This window comes from Canis aureus, chromosome 21, assembly GCF_053574225.1.
Source record: "Canis aureus isolate CA01 chromosome 21, VMU_Caureus_v.1.0, whole genome shotgun sequence".
NCBI classification, from domain to species: domain Eukaryota; kingdom Metazoa; phylum Chordata; class Mammalia; order Carnivora; family Canidae; genus Canis; species Canis aureus.
In genome coordinates, this window is record NC_135631.1 from 5,044,681 (window position 1) to 5,060,674 (window position 15,994).

A 15,994-nucleotide genomic window follows, 5' to 3' on the forward strand; every position below is an offset into this window, starting at 1 on the left:
CATGAGCTTTATACCCACCAGCTTGGCAAAAATGAGAAGCTGCCAACACCAGCCTGGTATACAGAGCAGGCAGGACTGCCAGCCACTGCTTCTGGGAGCAACACCTGGTACAGCAACTTTGGAGAACAATGTGGGCTCGTCTAAGGTGGAGCGTTCACTTGACCTCTAGACCACTGACTCTCCCAGAGAAACCTGCACCTGTTCATTCTGTTCATCAGGAGGTGCCCAAGGTGTCCACAGGGTGCTGAGGGCTAGACAGCACAAGTTGCCCATTCACATGGGAAGAGATTCACCTGTGGTGTTTATGAGTGGAATAGTGGACAGCAGTGAGAAGGGTGAACTGCATGCACGAACACAGATGAATCTCACACATAACTCAAGCAGAAAAAGCAAATCACAGGACACGAGCAAAAGTTAAAATAACCTGGTCGAGAGCAGAATTCAGGGAACATAAGGGAATAATAAGCCCAGAATCAAAGATTATTGCCTCAGACAGGAAATCCTTGGGACGCCTGGCTGGCTCCATCAGTAGACCATACAACTCTTGATGTCACAGCCATGAGTTCAAGCCCCACACTGGGCATGGAACTTACCTAATTAAAAAAAAATTTTTAATTTTTATTTTATTTATTTATTTTTATTTTATTTTTATTTTTTTAAAAGATTTTATTTATTTATTCATGATAGTCACACAGAGAGAGAACAGCAGAGACACAGGCAGAGGGAGAAGCAGGCTCCATGCACCGGGAGCCCGATGTGGGATTCGATCCCGGGTCTCCAGGATCGTGCCCTGGGCCAAAGGCAGGCGCTAAACCACTGCGCCACCCAGGAATCCCTATTTATTTATTTTTAAAGATTTTATTTATTCATGAGAGACACACGGAGAGAGGCAGAGATATAGGCAGAAGGAGAAGCAGGTTCCATGTAGGAAGCCTGACATGGAACTCCATCCCAGGATTCCAGGATCACACCCAGAGCCAAAAGCAGACACTCAACTGCTGAGCCACCTGGGCATCCCCTTTTTTTTTTTTAAGTTTTAATTGAAAAAAAGGGAGGGAACTAACTCTTAAGCTGGGTGCTGGTTGTATGGGCATCTTGTTTTTTTTAAATAATCAATGTATCACTTTTTATAACCTATATATTATAACCTAATATACTATATATTTTGTATATGTAATATGCTTTTTTTTTTTTTAAGAGGAAGATGATAATGCTTTCTCTGTCTGCAGCTCAAATGAGACAACCAAATGAGAAACATTAGCTTCACTTTACTGGGCACAAGTGGTAATACCATGAGACAGCAGATACCATCCAGGGTGGGCACAGTTGGCTGTGGCCCCTGGCAAAGCCCCATGGATGCAGGGAGTTGCCTGTCATAGGCACTAATTCTTTTTGCCTTCCCACAGGTGTTGAAGTCCACAGGAGATGTGGCCGGAGGCCGGGCTCTGTATGAGGGGTATGCAGCGGTCACTGATGCATCCCCTGAGTGCTTCCTCACCCTTAGGGACACAGTGCTGCTCCGCAAGGAGTCTCGGAAGCTCATCGTTCAGCCCAACACTCGCCTTGAAGGTAATGGACTCCCCAGCCCCCTTTGATTTACAAAAGGAGGCCTGGAACCCATCCCTGGGCTCAGGCAAGGCTACCTGAGGTGACTCCTGCCTCTTTCCCTCATTCACCCAGTCCTCCCCATGCCAAACCCTAGGTCTGAACCTTGGCATCTACCACCACCACCCCACACATGCAGGGCTATGCTGCTTATAAGATAGCAACTGGAGGTTTGTGGAAGGTCAGCAGAGCAGGGGCTAGTGGAACAAACAGACCCCAGGCTCTTGGAGAAACCAGGCATGATCCTGAAGAATCAGGCCTGTCGTAAAAAAAAAAAAAAAAAAAGAATCAGGCCTGTCGTTACCTGGGGACGAGGTGAGGGGCAGGCATGAATTGGACCCAATGGGCTGGTGGAACCCAAGGGACAATGTGACTCCACAGAGCCCAGGAGAGCGATCAGCAGGCCCATGGGCCCTCTTCCTTCTCAAGTGATGATTCTGTTTCCAAAAGCCTTGACCCTGTCTGCACTGCACCTATTGTATTGGGGGCCCTTGGGGGCCCAGCATCCTGCTGCATTTCCTCTTACCTCTTAATCCATCTTTCCTGACTCCTGTCACCTGAGGCACCTAAGCAGAGGTGCACCATAGTGTGAGGTTCAGAGCAGCTCTGTGACCTTGTCTTCATCCATAAAGCCAGTGTTGATTGTGTGCTGATGCTGTAGCAAACCTGAATTGGGTACTTCCTTCAAGCTCTTACTGCTTTCCATGGATTAACTCTTTAAATCCTCACCACAGTGATGGCTAACAGGCTCAGTCAGTGGAGCATGTGACTCTTGACTTTGGGGTCATGAGTTCAAGCACCACACTGGGCACAGAGCATATTTCAAAAAAATAAAAATAAATCCTCACCATAAGCCAATGAAGTAGTTACAGTTTACATCTTGCAGTTAAGAAAACTGAGGTACAGAGCTTACAGCTCTTTACTGGAGGAGCCTAGAGTCAGATTAAGAGTGCTCCTCACTCCCATAGTCACAAGCAGTTGTGAAAGTTAAATGAAATAATTACTCCGCCTGGTGAGGAAGACACATTTAAGAGGCTTATTTCCAACTCTTTACACTGCACTTCAGAGGCTTCAGGGGGTTTGAGACCCTGACCCCTGGAAGGCCTCAGAGACCCCTCTTCCTGGCTCACTGGCTCCCGGGGCTCATCGCCTTTACGTTCCAACCCCCTGAGCTCACTCCCCTCCCATAGCCTTTGCACTCACTGTTTCCTCTGCTGGGCACAGTCTGTGGTTGGTCCTTCCTATCATTCTGGTCTCTGTTAAAGACCCCTCAACCTAAAGCAATCCCTTCATGCACTATCACTCTACTATTTTCCTATATGCCATACTTCATATCAGCAGGAATAGCACATCCCCAGCAAGTAGCTAGCATAGAATCTGGCACACAGGAGCTGCTCAATGCATGTCAGATGAGTAATAGACAAATCATGCCAGACACGGAGTAAGTGCTCATTACATTACCATTTTGATTGTCCAGCCCGTTGTGGCTCTTGGGGATGGAGAGATGAATCAGACCCAGGCCCTTGCCTCAAGTAGTTCACAGTCCATTAGGAATAAGACCTAGAGAGGAATGATCACACCCAGGGAGTGTTAATAAGCGCCCAAGGGGGCCAAACGGTGTCTGAACACTTAGAGAAGGGAAGATCACATTCACCTTTGAGGGAATCTGGGGAGGAAGTAGTTAAACTAAGCCTGAAGACCAAGTGGGATTTTCAAAGGGATGGTGGTGATGGTGGTGTTGGTGATGATGATGATGGTGAGTAACTTTGGAGGACTTCCATGTGCCAGTCACTGGGTAAAAACTTTCAATGGATTAACTCCCAACAGCCCCATGGGGAAGTTATTGTTTCATTTTTCAACTGGAAACTGAGACATTGAGGGGCTGTGTATTTGCCTGCGGTCAACAGTTAGTGGGTGGCAGAACCAGGATTTAAACATGTGCTGTCTGAACCCAAAGCCTGTGCTCTTAGCTACATACACCCCACAGTGCCACAAAGCATGACAAGGCTCTATGAGTGGGTGGAACAGTGAAAGTATGTCGGAGGGAAACGCTTCCCATGAGGACTCAGGGGACCCTCAGAACAGCCCATGAGTTAAATGGGTGCCCCTTTAGTTCTGCTGGGTGCTCAAGATAATGATGCTAGTGATAGCTAGCACTTATTGAGCATTCATTCGATGCATTATTGTATTTAATCACTGTAGCTTCTTGAAAGAAGAAGCCCTGTGCTCACCCCCACTTTATAGGTGAGGAAAATGAGGCTTGGACAGGTTGTGAAACTTGTCCAAGGTCCCACAGTAGTCAGAGATGAAACAATTGCTGGACTGTACGCTCCTGGAGGCCAAGGACTGTCTATTTAACCTAACATGGCACCAGAGTATACACTTAGTAAGTGAATGAATGAATGCAACAATTCATTGAATACTCCCTCTTTAATGCTCCCTTCCTCATCAGGTTATTGTAGAGATTAAATTAGATAAGAAGACACTGAGCACAATTTTTGGCACATGGTAAGAGCTCAGGAAGACTACCTGCTCCTATGATTATGATTGTGATTATCTGCTTCCTATTAAGACCTTTACCTGCTGATGTTTTTTTTCCTTCTCCTCTCCAGACTCAGAAGTACAGCTTCTCGAGTATGAGGCCTCTGCTGCTGGCCTCATCCGATCCTTCTCCGAGCGCTTCCCAGAGGATGGGCCCGAGTTGGAGGAGGTCCTCACTCAGCTGGCCACAGCCGATGCCCGGTTCTGGAAGTGCCCCAATGAGGCCTCATCCGACCAGGCTTGAGAGATTTATGCAGCTCCTCCCCCAACTCCACCAAACCGGGGTTGCAAGTGACCCCCCTTTCATTTGTGTGCTAGGGGAGGAGCAGGAGCTCGCACCTTGGTGCTACCTCAGCCAAGGGTGGTGACACTAACCCCTTCCATTTGTCGGCACTTGCCAGTTTACCGAGTGCTTCTCCTGTGTTATCTCATTTGATCTGCACTGCCCTTGGAAAGAGTGGGCAAGGCCGGGCTCCTTATGCTGCTTCCCAGATAAGGGAATGGAAGTTCTGAGAACTGACTGTCTAAATGCTACAGGACTTAAAACCTCTCCCAATCCAGTGCTCTTCATTACTTTTATAACCAGAAAAATAAACATTAGAAACAACCACCATCTTTGGAATTTGTGTGAATCTTTGATTTTTGCCTTGCTTCTCATTTGCTCCCAGCAGGGCAAAGGGATCAAGGCCTGCGGAAGGGAAGAATGTCAGTTTAGGTTCCCCTCCACAACAGGGTTTTGATAACACTTCTAAATGATACACAGCCATGAGGAGGAGCATAGCACACTTTCTGCAGTTCTCCTTTGTGGCATTATCCTGTATTTAAAAATATTCCAGGAACCTAAAAACTGGAAACTCAATTTCAGTCAATCCTAGGATTTAATCTCTTAACACTATGTTTTGTTTCTCTGAGCGCAGCCCTCTAGAAGGACATAGCCCCTTTTCAACCGGATTAACCACGAGGAGGAGGAGGGTGTAGTGGAGTCAGTTTCACTGCTCAGAAGCACTGAAAGGCTGCTCTCCAGGCCAGAGGGTCCTGCCAATAATCCAGAAATTGCAAAGCCAGGAAGTTCCGGCTGGGAAGGAGCAAAAAATAAATCATACCAGTTGAGATGAGGAACTGCGCCTCAGCAGGCAGGAACCCAACTAACAGGCCAGCATATCCTGCTGGGTAACCCCGGGGCCGGAAAGCTGAGCGCCCGGAACCTTTGTACGCGCCCTTCCAGAGCCCGAGCACTTTTCAACGTTGCGCGGCGGCTGGCCGCAGCCGGTTGCCAAGGTGACGCCTGAGAAGATGGCTGCTGCGTCTTCGTCGGATTCCGACAGCGGCAGAGCTGAGAGGTGAAGCCCGGGGATTTTCGAGACCTCCTTTCTTACAGATGTAGAGAAGGGGTCTTGGGCCCCGGGATCTGGGCTCCTAGGTTCTCAGAAAGCGCTGGCGTCCTTGAAGGAATCTTAGGGAAACTGAGGCGCAAATCAAATAGGGAAACTGAAACGCAGAGTGAATGGACGTGCGCATGTGAATGATTCGAGGTCCCTCGGTGAGCCTGTGATGGAGCCTGGACTTGGCCCCAGACGTCTGTACCCCCATTTCAGAGGTCCCTACACACCTCCCTCCCAGAGACTAGCTCCTGCAGAGCGCTCTTCCCCTCCCTTGGGACTCAGCTCCCATCTTTTCCCCTTCTCTCTCCAGCAGTGAGGCCAGTTCGAAATGGCTGGACGCACACTACGACCCCATGGCCAACATCCACACCTTTTCCTCTTGCCTAGGTGAGTCTCTGGGTCCGGGAACCCCTGCTGGGGAGATGGAGTCTAATAATGGTTCTGTAGCGAAGTCTCAAGGATTGTGAATCTCTGGCTCATGGCCTTTTTGTGTTTTCCAGCGCTGGCAGATTTGCACGGGGATGGGGAGTACAAGGTAAGCCTATCACCCCCGCAGAAAGAACCAAGATGCCAGGTAGTATCAGAAGTGAGATTTCCTGATGGCTTCAAAGGAGCTCAGCATAATCTAGAACTCATGTGTTCCCTGAGAAAGTACATTTAGTGTCAAATTTTATTTTTACGTGGATGGTGAAGAGAACCTGTTGATTTCATAATACAGACTGCAGAAAGTAAAGCAGAATGAAATGCTGCTGGGGGTTCTACTAAGACAAAGCCTCTTAATTTTGTTAATTTGTAATTTCTTGCTGGAAGGGTACATCTCTTAGTTGGCGGTAGGGCATTGAAACCTGGAGAGAAAGTAAAAGGGAGGGAAGTGGAAGTTTTATGTTTTTTAAAAGGGCACAGAAAAAAAAAATAAATTAAAAAAAAAAATAAAAGGGCACAGATTTTAATATTGGCCATGAAGCAATAATTGTTGAAGTTGGATGGCAGATATTTGGGGGTTCATTATGTGAGTCTCTCTGCTTTTGTATATGACTAAAACTTTCCATAATAAAAATGTTGAATTTTAAGTTTAATTTAAAACATAAAGTTTAATTTAAAACATAACATAATTTAAAAATAAATAAAACATAAATAAATAAATAAATAAATAAATAATAAATAAATAAATAAATAAAACATAAAGAGATGGGATGCCTGGGTGACTCAGTGGCTGCGCGTTTACCTTCGGCTCAAAGCGTGATCCTGGAGTCCTGGGATCGAGTCCCACATCGGGCTACCTGCATGGAGCCTGCTTCTCCCTCTGCCTATGTCTGCCTCTCTCTCTCTCTCTGTGTGTCTCTCATGAATAAATAAAATCTCTAAAAATAAGTAAATAAAACAAAGAGAAATAAAATATAAATGGATTAATTTAAAAATTAAAGGTACAGGTTTTTAAAAGATTGAGAAATATTTTGGGCTTAAAGAAGGTTAACCTATATTGAGTATCCATTTCTTTTTTTTTTTTTTTTTTGAGTATCCATTTCTGGGCTAGACCCTCTTTGAGCATTTTCATATACATAGATATTATTTATTCCCAATTTATTAATGGGAAAATAGATTCAGAGAGAATGAGTAAGCTTAGTAAATTTGTAAAAAGTGGCATACCTGGGTCTGTCGCATTCCTGGTTATGTGTTCCACTGTTGCTCAGCCATGGGCAATGAACCCACAGTGGGCATGCTATTTGGTCCATTAGAGGATAGCTCTGGGGCAGCCCGGGTGGCTCAGCGGTTTAGCGCCGCCTTCAGCCCGGGGCGTGATCCTGGAGACCCAGGATCAAGTCCCACATCGGGCTCCCTGCATGGAGCCTGCTTCTCCCTCTGCCTATGTCTCTGCCTCTCTCTCTCTCTGTGTGTGTGTCTCTCATGAATAAATAAATAAAATCTTTAAAAAAAAAAAAAAAGATAGCTCTGGAATGGTATCACTTTTTTTAAGATTTTATTCATTTATTCATGAGAGGCACACAGAGAGAGGTATAGACATGGGCAGAGGGAAAAGTGGCTCCCTGCTGGGAGCCTGATGCGGAACTCCATCCCGTGATCCTAGGATCACGACCTGAGCCAAAGGCAGACGCCCAACCACTGGGGCACCTGGGTGCCCCAGGAATCCTACTCTCTATGGAGAGTTCAGCAGAATTTGGCAGACTTTTGCCTCCAAATTCCTGTCCATAAAGCATTCTGCAATTTGACAAGTGTATAGTGAACCCCTACTGTGTGTCAGGCATTGTGCAGACACTAAGAAATGAATCAGTACATAGTCAGGAGGAGATACAGACACTGGCTTTAATTTGCCCATGATATTAACAGAATACTGTGTGCTTGGCGCTGGGTTTATAGCAGTGAAAGATAAAGAAATCACAGCCTCAATAACACGTGAAATGTGAGATGCTTTTGTGTAATAACTTTTTTAATGCCTAGCTTTGTTGATTCCCAGCATCTGCCCAGTGCCTGGCACAAATTAGGTACTCAGTAAATAGTTGTGGAGCTAATGAGTGGATGCTAAAAGTGAATATATGGAAAGTATTTTGGGAGCAGCCGGGAGAGAATAGTGAAAGCTACCTGGAGTTACCAGGAGGCAGTAACGTGCAAACTGGGTATTGAAGGATGAGTGAAATGTATCAAGAAGGAATGGAAGACAGAAGGGGGAGGACATTCCGGGCACAGGGAACAGCACAAGTGGAGGCACAGAGGCTTGGAAGTATATAACATATTTGGAAAGAGTAAATTTGGAGTTAGAAAGTGAAAGTCAATATAAAATAGTCGTGGGATGCCTGGGTGGCTCAGTGGTTGAGCATCTGCCTTTGGCTCAGGGCGTGATCCTGGGCCTGGGGATCCAGTCCCACATTGGGTTCTCCACATGGAGCCTGCTTCTCCCTGTGCCTATGTCTCTGTCTCTCGTGAATAAATAAATAAATAAAATCTTAAGATATATATTATCATATATAATATGTCATATATATATGATAGTAGTTAAGACACTGGCTTGGGTTCAGACAAACCTAGATTCCAGTCCCAGCTCTACCACTTCCTTGAGTGACTTTTACCTAACATTTCTGAGCCACAGCTTCCCCATCTGTGAAATGGGGCTAATACTAGTACTTACCTCATAAACTGTTGAAAGGATTAAATGAAAGGATGAATGTAGTTCCTGGTGTAGCTCTGGGCACACTGTACATTCTCAGAATCCAGTTGTTCTATGGCAGCCCCCACTCTGGCTGGAGCATAGCAGGGGTGGGAGGTGATGGAAAACAAGCTGGAAACCAAATCAGAGAGGCCTTGAAAACCTCACATGGAAGGGACGCCTGGGGGACTCCGCAGTTGAGCATCTGCCTTTGGCCCAGGGTATGATCCCAGGATCTGGGATATAGTCCCACATTGGGCTCCCTGCATGGAGCCTGCTTCTCCCTCAGCCTGTGTCTCTCATGAATAAATAAAATCTAAAAAAAAAAAAAAAGAAAAAAAAAAACCTCACATGGAAAATGAGCTTGCATGGTGGCCACAGTGACTTGGAGGAGGGATTAGAGAGTGGAAGAGAGACTGAAAGCTTGATTTTCCTGTCTGCAGAGCAGGATGCTTGTGCTTCCTTAGCTTTGTTCCCATTTGGAAGCCAGGCCTCAGGCCCAGATAGGAGTTTCTAGCACCCCCAGACTTCACCCACTGTCCACTATCTAGAATAGTGCCTGGCATTGAGCAGACTCTGAAGAAGTGTTTACTGAATGAATAGTGAAAACATCATCTGCCACCTACTCCTCACTAGGACTCTCCAGGCTCCATAATTCATCACCTCATTTGATTTTCACTACAAGTATCATGAGGTGGATATTCCCATTTTGCAGGTGGGAAAACTGAGCTCAGAAAGTTTAATCAGCCTTCCCAAGGTCACACAGCTTGCAAGCCTTATTTACAAAGTCTTCTCGCCCTCTACTTGGTGCACTGGTGTGGGAGTGGATGAATATGCACTGGCAAAAACGCTAAGCCCAAGAAGAGAGTCAGTGGAGGGGTCTTTGGACCTTGAGCTTGGAATAAGCCAGCCTCTTTCTACAGCTGGTGGTGGGGGACCTTGGCCCCAGTGGGCAGCATCCCCGCCTGAAGGTGCTCAAAGGACCCACGGTTCTAACTGAAAGTCCGTTACCTGCACTGCCAGCTGCTGCAGCCACCTTCCTCATGGAGCAGCACGAGCCCCGGACGCCAGCTCTAGCGCTCGCCTCAGGCCCTTGTGTGTATGTATATAAGAATCTTAAGCCCTACTTCAAGTTCACCCTGCCCCAGTTGCCTCCAAACCCCCTGGAACAAGATCTTTGGAACCAGGTCAAGGAGGTGAGTGATGTTGGGGATGGGAATCAGAAGACAGAAATGGCGGCCACCTGATCCATCCTCATTCCCTGCCTGACTCGGGAGCTCACAGGCTTAGCTTTTTTCCTTGCTGTCCTAGGACCGGATTGACCCCTTGACACTGAAGGAGATGCTGGAAGGCATCCGGTGAGAGCCCACTTCCCCCATATGCCCTTCATCCCTTGCTTAACTCCCCTTCATCCCAGTGTTCTTTCTCCATTTGACTCCCAGCACCCTATTCCTCCACTAAATCTACCATGGTACCCCTCTCCTTTCAGGGAGAAGGCAGAGGTGCCTTTATCTGTACAGTCACTCAGGTAAGGGCCTGTGGTGGGCCAGGGTTCTGGAAGCTCCAGGGGGAAGGCAGTAGCTCAGGAGTGGCACGTGGAGGGAAGTAGACCCAGGGCATGCAGATGCCAGTTCTCTGTGTGTGCAGGTTTTTACAGCTGGAGCTGAGTGAAATGGAGGCATTTGTGAGCCAACACAAGTCCAAGTCCATCAAGCGGCAGGTAATGCCCCTTCTCTCTTTACTTCCCTGTAAAAAATATGGAAAAATTTTTTAAAAGATTTTATTCATTTATTCATGGGAGACACAGAGGGAGAAGCAGGCTCCATGCAGGGAGCCTGACGTGGGACTCCATCCCCAGTCTCCAGGATCAGGCCCTGGGCCGAAGGTGGCGCTAAACCGCTGAGCCCCCCGGGCTGTCCTGGACAATTTTTTTTTTTTTTGACAATTTTTTTTTAAAGACAATGTAACATCACTGGTAAAGTCTACAACCAAATCCGACTAGTTTCACTTTGCAGTTTCCTCTCCAGCCTGTGCCACACATTTATGGTCAAAAGCTGTAGAGCCTTCTATGTTTCCAGTTAACAGTGGCAGCGCTGAATTGATATATAGTTATATAACTTTATGTAATTTTTATTGTCTCAAGAGTAAAGATAAAATATTTTCATTAAAGAATAAAGAGTAGTGTAAAGGAGAAATATAAATAACTATTCTCACTACACAAAGGTACTCGTTCTTACCATTTTGGTACATTTTCTTCGTAAACATGCTTTATAATTTTCTTCCCCTGAGTACGTGATACTATATTTTGAGCATTTAAATAGTCTTTAAGAACTCCATTCTTAATGGCCCCTTAATTATTTCATTCTTAATTATTTCATTTATAATTTATGTAACTATTCAGATACATTGGATCTGAATGTATTTATCCCTTTCATCCCTTTTATTCACTTCAAATTTTTCTTAGTTATAATTTTAATGGTTTTATTAGTGAACCTGTTCATTAAACTCTGTTGGTTACTGGCTAGAGGCTGACCCTCAGTCCAGTCCCAGAGCCTCTATCTGTGTTTTAGCAAGCTTCATGGGAACCCTCTACTTCCTGGTGAAGCCAATTACGCCAAATTCCTGGACCCGAACATGCCTTGGCTTTTGGCTAACCGGAGACCAATGCTATTCTTTCCTGACAATCAGCAACTCAAATCCACAGTTATCAATATATTTAAGTACTTACAAAATCATCAAGTGAATTAATTATTGCTTAAAAGATGCAGTTTACAGGAGGGAGGAAATCTTTCCAAGATATATATGTCATGGTTATATAATTGGGAGCCATTACTATCCACGTTTCTGTAACCTTTCTCTTTCCACTAGGCATTGAAGAGTGATTCCTCTTTTTTAGTCTTAAAGATTATCACACAATGAGCAGTTTTATCCAAAGAAACATTTTCATCCTGCTACATTATTTTTATAGGAGAAATTTCTAAAAAGGGGATCAAAAAAATAAAAAATAAAAATAAAAAGGGGATCATCCTCTTTTGTATTCTCTCCAATCACAATCACAAAAGGAACGTGTGCCCACTGTAGAAATTCTAGAAGTGCACAATGAAGATACATTAACATCACCTGTGATTTCATTGTCCAGAGATAACCAGTTTTTGTATTATGAGTTTAGCTTTTCCAGCATGTTTTTTTATCCAGATATTTTTTAAACCAGGATTGTTCTAATGTAACATTTTACCTATTTTTTCTCTTTTTTAAAAAATTTTTAGAATTTTTTCTTTTAATACATTAGAGGTGTTCTCCTTGTCATTGAATCTTTTAAAATGTGATTTTTGTCTCCGCCTCTCTCTCTGTGTCTCTCATGAATAAATAAATAAAATCTTTTAAAAAAAGACATTAAAATGTGATTTTTAAAATGATTACATGGTTTTTGATCAAATGGAGATTTTTATTTTTATTTTTATTTTTTTTTAAATGGAGATTTTTAATTGTCTTAAACAAGCCTCTTTTTTAGAAAGTTAGGTTTGTTGCAGTGAACACTTTTGTCACATCTCTGATATTCTTCGTCCTCCTTCACCCTCTTTCTCCCCTCCTTTGGTATCCTTGGGCTGTCTGTGGGGATGGTGTTGGGGATCCCCCTGGGTGACTCCTGAAGTCCTCCTGCAGACAGTCATCACCACCATGACCACCTTAAAGAAGAATCTGGCTGACGAGGATGCTGTGTCCTGCCTGGTGCTGGGCACTGAGAACAAGGAGCTCCTGGTGCTGGACCCAGAGGCCTTCACCATTTTGGCCAAGGTCAGTGTGGGGCCTGGACACAGCTAAGGCCCAGGCTACATTCCCTCCCTCTGTTCCCCCGCACCTCCTGCCCCTAGTTCCTGGTAATACACATTGTAGAAAAAAACTTACAAAATGTAGATAAGCATAAAGAAAAAAATATATGTCCAAAAAATACCACCACCCACACTGTCTACTATTAAAGTTTGGCATGTCTTTCCAGAATTTTCATACTGAGACACAGATATATAACTTATAAATAAATTTTTCACAAAAATGGCTTAGTGATATAGGATCATGTAGCCTGTTCTTTTTACATAGTAGTAGCTCATTGATGTCTGTCCATATCTGCATAAAACTATTCAGCCTTTTTTTTTGTTTTTTTCTTAAGAGAGCACGATCAGGGAAGGGACAGAGGGAAAGAGACAATCTTAAGCAGACTCCACACTCAGCATGGAGCCCGACGTGGGTCTCAGTCTCACAATCTTGAGATCCTGACCTAAGCCAAAACCAGGAGTCAGATGCTTAACCAGTTGAGCCACCGAAGTGCCCCCAGCCTTTTTTTTTTTTTTTTAACTTTATTTAAGTTCATTTTTTTTTAAGCAATCTCTACACCCAATGTGAGGCCCAAACTTATGACTCCAAGATCAGGAGTCACAAGCTTCACCAACTGAGCCAACCTAGCTCCCCCACATAAGCCTTTTTAAAGACTACACAATATTCATTATATAAATATACCATGATTTATTTATCTTGTCACCTACTGTATAGTTAAGTTGTTTTCAGTTTTCATTATTATCAGCATCGCTACAGCAAACTTCCTTGCCCAAACATCTGTGTGTGTTCATCTTAATAATTATTTGGATGCATTCCTAGAGGGCCACCTGGGTGGCTTATTTGGTTAAGTGTCTACCTTCAGCTCAGGTTATGATCCCAGGGAATCAGGCCCTGCATCGGGCTCCCTGCTCATCAGAGAGCCTGCTTCTCCCTCTTCCTCTGCCCCTTCACCCTACTTGTACTCTCTTTCTCTCTCAAATAAATAAATAAAATATTTTTTTAAAAAAAGGATGTATACCTAGAAGCGGCATAGTTTAGTCAAAGGGGATAGACATAAAGGCTTTTGCTACATATTGCTGAGTTTCCCTCCAGAAAAACGTTACAAGTTTAAACTAGGACCAGGGTGTGAGTGAGTGAGGAGATTGGAAATTTGGACAAGGATGCAACTCAGAGGAGTTACTTCAAGGTAAGAAGGATGCGGGTGCCAGAAAAATTGGGATGTTTGAGCCTCTCCTTTGCAGATGAGCCTACCCAGCGTCCCTGTCTTCCTGGAGGTTTCTGGCCAGTTTGATGTAGAGTTCCGGCTTGCTGCTGCCTGCCGCAATGGAAACATCTACATCCTGAGAAGGTATATGCCACATCCAGGGTCTCTGGGGCCAGAAGGAACAGGGGTTTTGGGGCTGGTATTCGAGAATGGAAAGAGGTGGGAATTTCATAGAGAAGGCTGAGCTCACATGCGTAGGGGGACATCTGGAAGCTGTGTGATGGGGACTGGCAAAGTGCGAGACTGAGCAGGGTGGCTGTAACACATGAGCAGTGCAGCCAGAGATGGGAAGAAGTAAAAATAGCCTCTCATTTGCTGTATGGCTTTATAAGTATGTGACACTTCTTTACGCATTAGGTTGATATTCCTTACAACATTCATCTAATTCAAGAAATCTCTTTGAGCACTTAATACGTGCTATGTATTAAGCATTATATAAGGTATCAGGGATATGTTGATATGTTGATAAATGATATAAACATAGTCCCTGCATGCTTTGGAGGAAAAAAATACAAGCTCAATGGGAAAAAATAATAGGTCCAGGGTAATCAGTGAAAATCCCTGTCTGTAGAGATAATGTCGAAGGTTAAGAAATAGCTAGTTGTTTGAAAAGTGGGGAAGAAGTGTTGTAGGCAGAGAAAACTTGAGCAAATTCAAGATGGGAATGCCACTGACATGTGCCCCTCAAGCTTGATGGGAAAGGAGGAGGGCAAAAAGAGGCATGTGGGAACCAGGCCTGGCTAATGCATGACCTGTTAGGACATGATAAGGATTTTAGATTTGAAAACTATTACAGGGTTTTAATCAGAAGAATGATATGAAACATTTATATTTTTAAGAGATTACTCTGCTAAGTGGAGAGTAGATTGGAAGGAGGCCCAGAGACCAGAGGGAGGCTCTCAGATGGGTCATCAGATGGGATATGATCAGCAGACTTGGTAATGAAGAAAGGGAGCCATAGCCTGTGATTGGTAGGCAGGAATTACCTCTTCTTTCTAGATAAGAGAAACTAAGATTCAGAAGCCAGGAAACAAAACAGTGCCTTTACACAGAGCAGACCTCTCATGCATTTCTGATAAATTCCTGAATTACCTCAGACTGCTAGCACTTTATCTAGCCTAAGGTACATGCACTGTAAACTGTTCAATGCCAGGTGATCACACAAATCACTGTAGTAAAGGCAGCAGGGAGACGGAAAGAAAACACACTCATGTTATCCAAGGTCACACAGGGGCTAAGTGGTAAATGTGGAAATAATACTACAGTCATAGACTTTTGGGCCAAAGCTTCCTTCCAGGATAGTCTGTGGGGCTTAGAAAGAGGACGGTCAGCCAGGGAAGGAAAGAGGGTTTCTCTGGGGCTTGGAGAGTGTGTCTTTATTCCACAGAGACTCCAAGCGCCCCAAGTACTGCATCGAGCTGAGTGCCCAGCCTGTGGGTCTTGTCCGGGTACACAAGGTCCTGGTGGTGGGCAGCAATCAAGACACCCTGCATGGCTTCACCCACAAGGTGTGGCTTCTGGGCAAGCATCATCCCCCACCCCCTCCACATATGTCTCCCTGGTCCCCCTTAGCAAACTATTCCTTCTGGTGTCCCTTTCCCTGCAACTCCAGCTACCCCGTCTTTCCACGCTGTGCCCTGAACCCTCCCGGTGTAAGAAGCTCTTCTCTCCTAGGGTAAGAAGCTGTGGACAGTGCAGATGCCTGCAGCTATCCTGACCATGAACCTCCTGGAGCAGCGTTCTCGGAGCCTGCAGGCTGTCATGGCTGGGCTGGCCAATGGAGAAGTCCACATTTACCATGACAAGGCCCTGCTCAATGTCATCCGCACCCCGGTGAGCTGCTGACTCCTCTTTGCCCCCTCCGGGGCTCCTTCTGGGGCTTCTTAGCTGCCTCTCCTGATGCCACTCCTGGTGACCTTGACTTTTGATTTTTTTTTTTTTCAAGATTTTATTTATTTGAGAGAGCACGCACAAACACGAGCACAACGGGCAGGGTGGGCAAGCAGGCAGAGGGAGAGGGAAAAGCTGACTCCCCACTGAGCAGGGATCCTGACACGGGACTCAATCCCAGGACCCTGAGATCATGACCTGAGCTGAAGGCAGATGCTTAACTGACTGAGCCACCCAGGCATGCCACAGATGGATTTTTAAAAATCTAGATGATACTGTCTTCCAGTTAAACATTTGGTCATTTATATTTATAATGTAAGG

The 15,994-nt window shown here is 45.0% G+C and overlaps 2 protein-coding genes and 1 long non-coding RNA gene across 12 annotated transcripts in view; 2 read left to right on the forward strand and 1 right to left on the reverse strand.

Moving 5' to 3' along the window:
* Nucleotides 1–4,759, forward strand: part of DPP3 (dipeptidyl peptidase 3) — a 33,404-nt gene extending 28,645 nt beyond the window's left edge. For all 5 annotated transcript variants that reach the window (XM_077862522.1, XM_077862521.1, XM_077862523.1 and 2 more), the window contains exons 17-18: nucleotides 1,407–1,569; nucleotides 4,218–4,759. In XM_077862522.1, the coding sequence (XP_077718648.1) occupies nucleotides 1,407–1,569; nucleotides 4,218–4,390 (336 nt within the window). In that variant the 3' untranslated portion in view covers nucleotides 4,391–4,759. The remainder of the gene's footprint in view (nucleotides 1–1,406; nucleotides 1,570–4,217) is intronic.
* LOC144292375 (uncharacterized) overlaps nucleotides 1–15,994 on the reverse strand; it is a 25,428-nt gene continuing 9,434 nt past the window's right edge. For both annotated transcript variants that reach the window (XR_013359803.1, XR_013359802.1), the window contains 4 exons: nucleotides 6,754–10,434; nucleotides 4,186–6,373; nucleotides 3,067–3,165; nucleotides 1–593 (listed from right to left, as the gene is read on the reverse strand). This is a non-coding gene — a long non-coding RNA (uncharacterized LOC144292375). The remainder of the gene's footprint in view (nucleotides 594–3,066; nucleotides 3,166–4,185; nucleotides 6,374–6,753; nucleotides 10,435–15,994) is intronic.
* The window catches only part of BBS1 (Bardet-Biedl syndrome 1), a 26,702-nt gene continuing 15,684 nt past the window's right edge, over nucleotides 4,977–15,994 (forward strand). The window contains exons 1-11 of one of the 5 annotated variants that reach the window (XM_077862527.1): nucleotides 4,977–5,486; nucleotides 5,842–5,915; nucleotides 6,029–6,063; nucleotides 9,612–9,884; nucleotides 10,000–10,046; nucleotides 10,178–10,216; nucleotides 10,336–10,408; nucleotides 12,352–12,483; nucleotides 13,761–13,867; nucleotides 15,171–15,291; nucleotides 15,458–15,616. In XM_077862527.1, the coding sequence (XP_077718653.1) occupies nucleotides 5,440–5,486; nucleotides 5,842–5,915; nucleotides 6,029–6,063; nucleotides 9,612–9,884; nucleotides 10,000–10,046; nucleotides 10,178–10,216; nucleotides 10,336–10,408; nucleotides 12,352–12,483; nucleotides 13,761–13,867; nucleotides 15,171–15,291; nucleotides 15,458–15,616 (1,107 nt within the window). In that variant the 5' untranslated portion in view covers nucleotides 4,977–5,439. Of the gene's footprint in view, nucleotides 5,487–5,838; nucleotides 5,916–6,028; nucleotides 6,064–9,611; nucleotides 9,885–9,999; nucleotides 10,047–10,177; nucleotides 10,217–10,335; nucleotides 10,409–12,351; nucleotides 12,484–13,760; nucleotides 13,868–15,170; nucleotides 15,292–15,457; nucleotides 15,617–15,994 lie in introns of all 5 variants that reach the window. The other 4 variants (XM_077862526.1, XM_077862529.1, XM_077862528.1 and 1 more) reach the window with 4 other exon arrangements.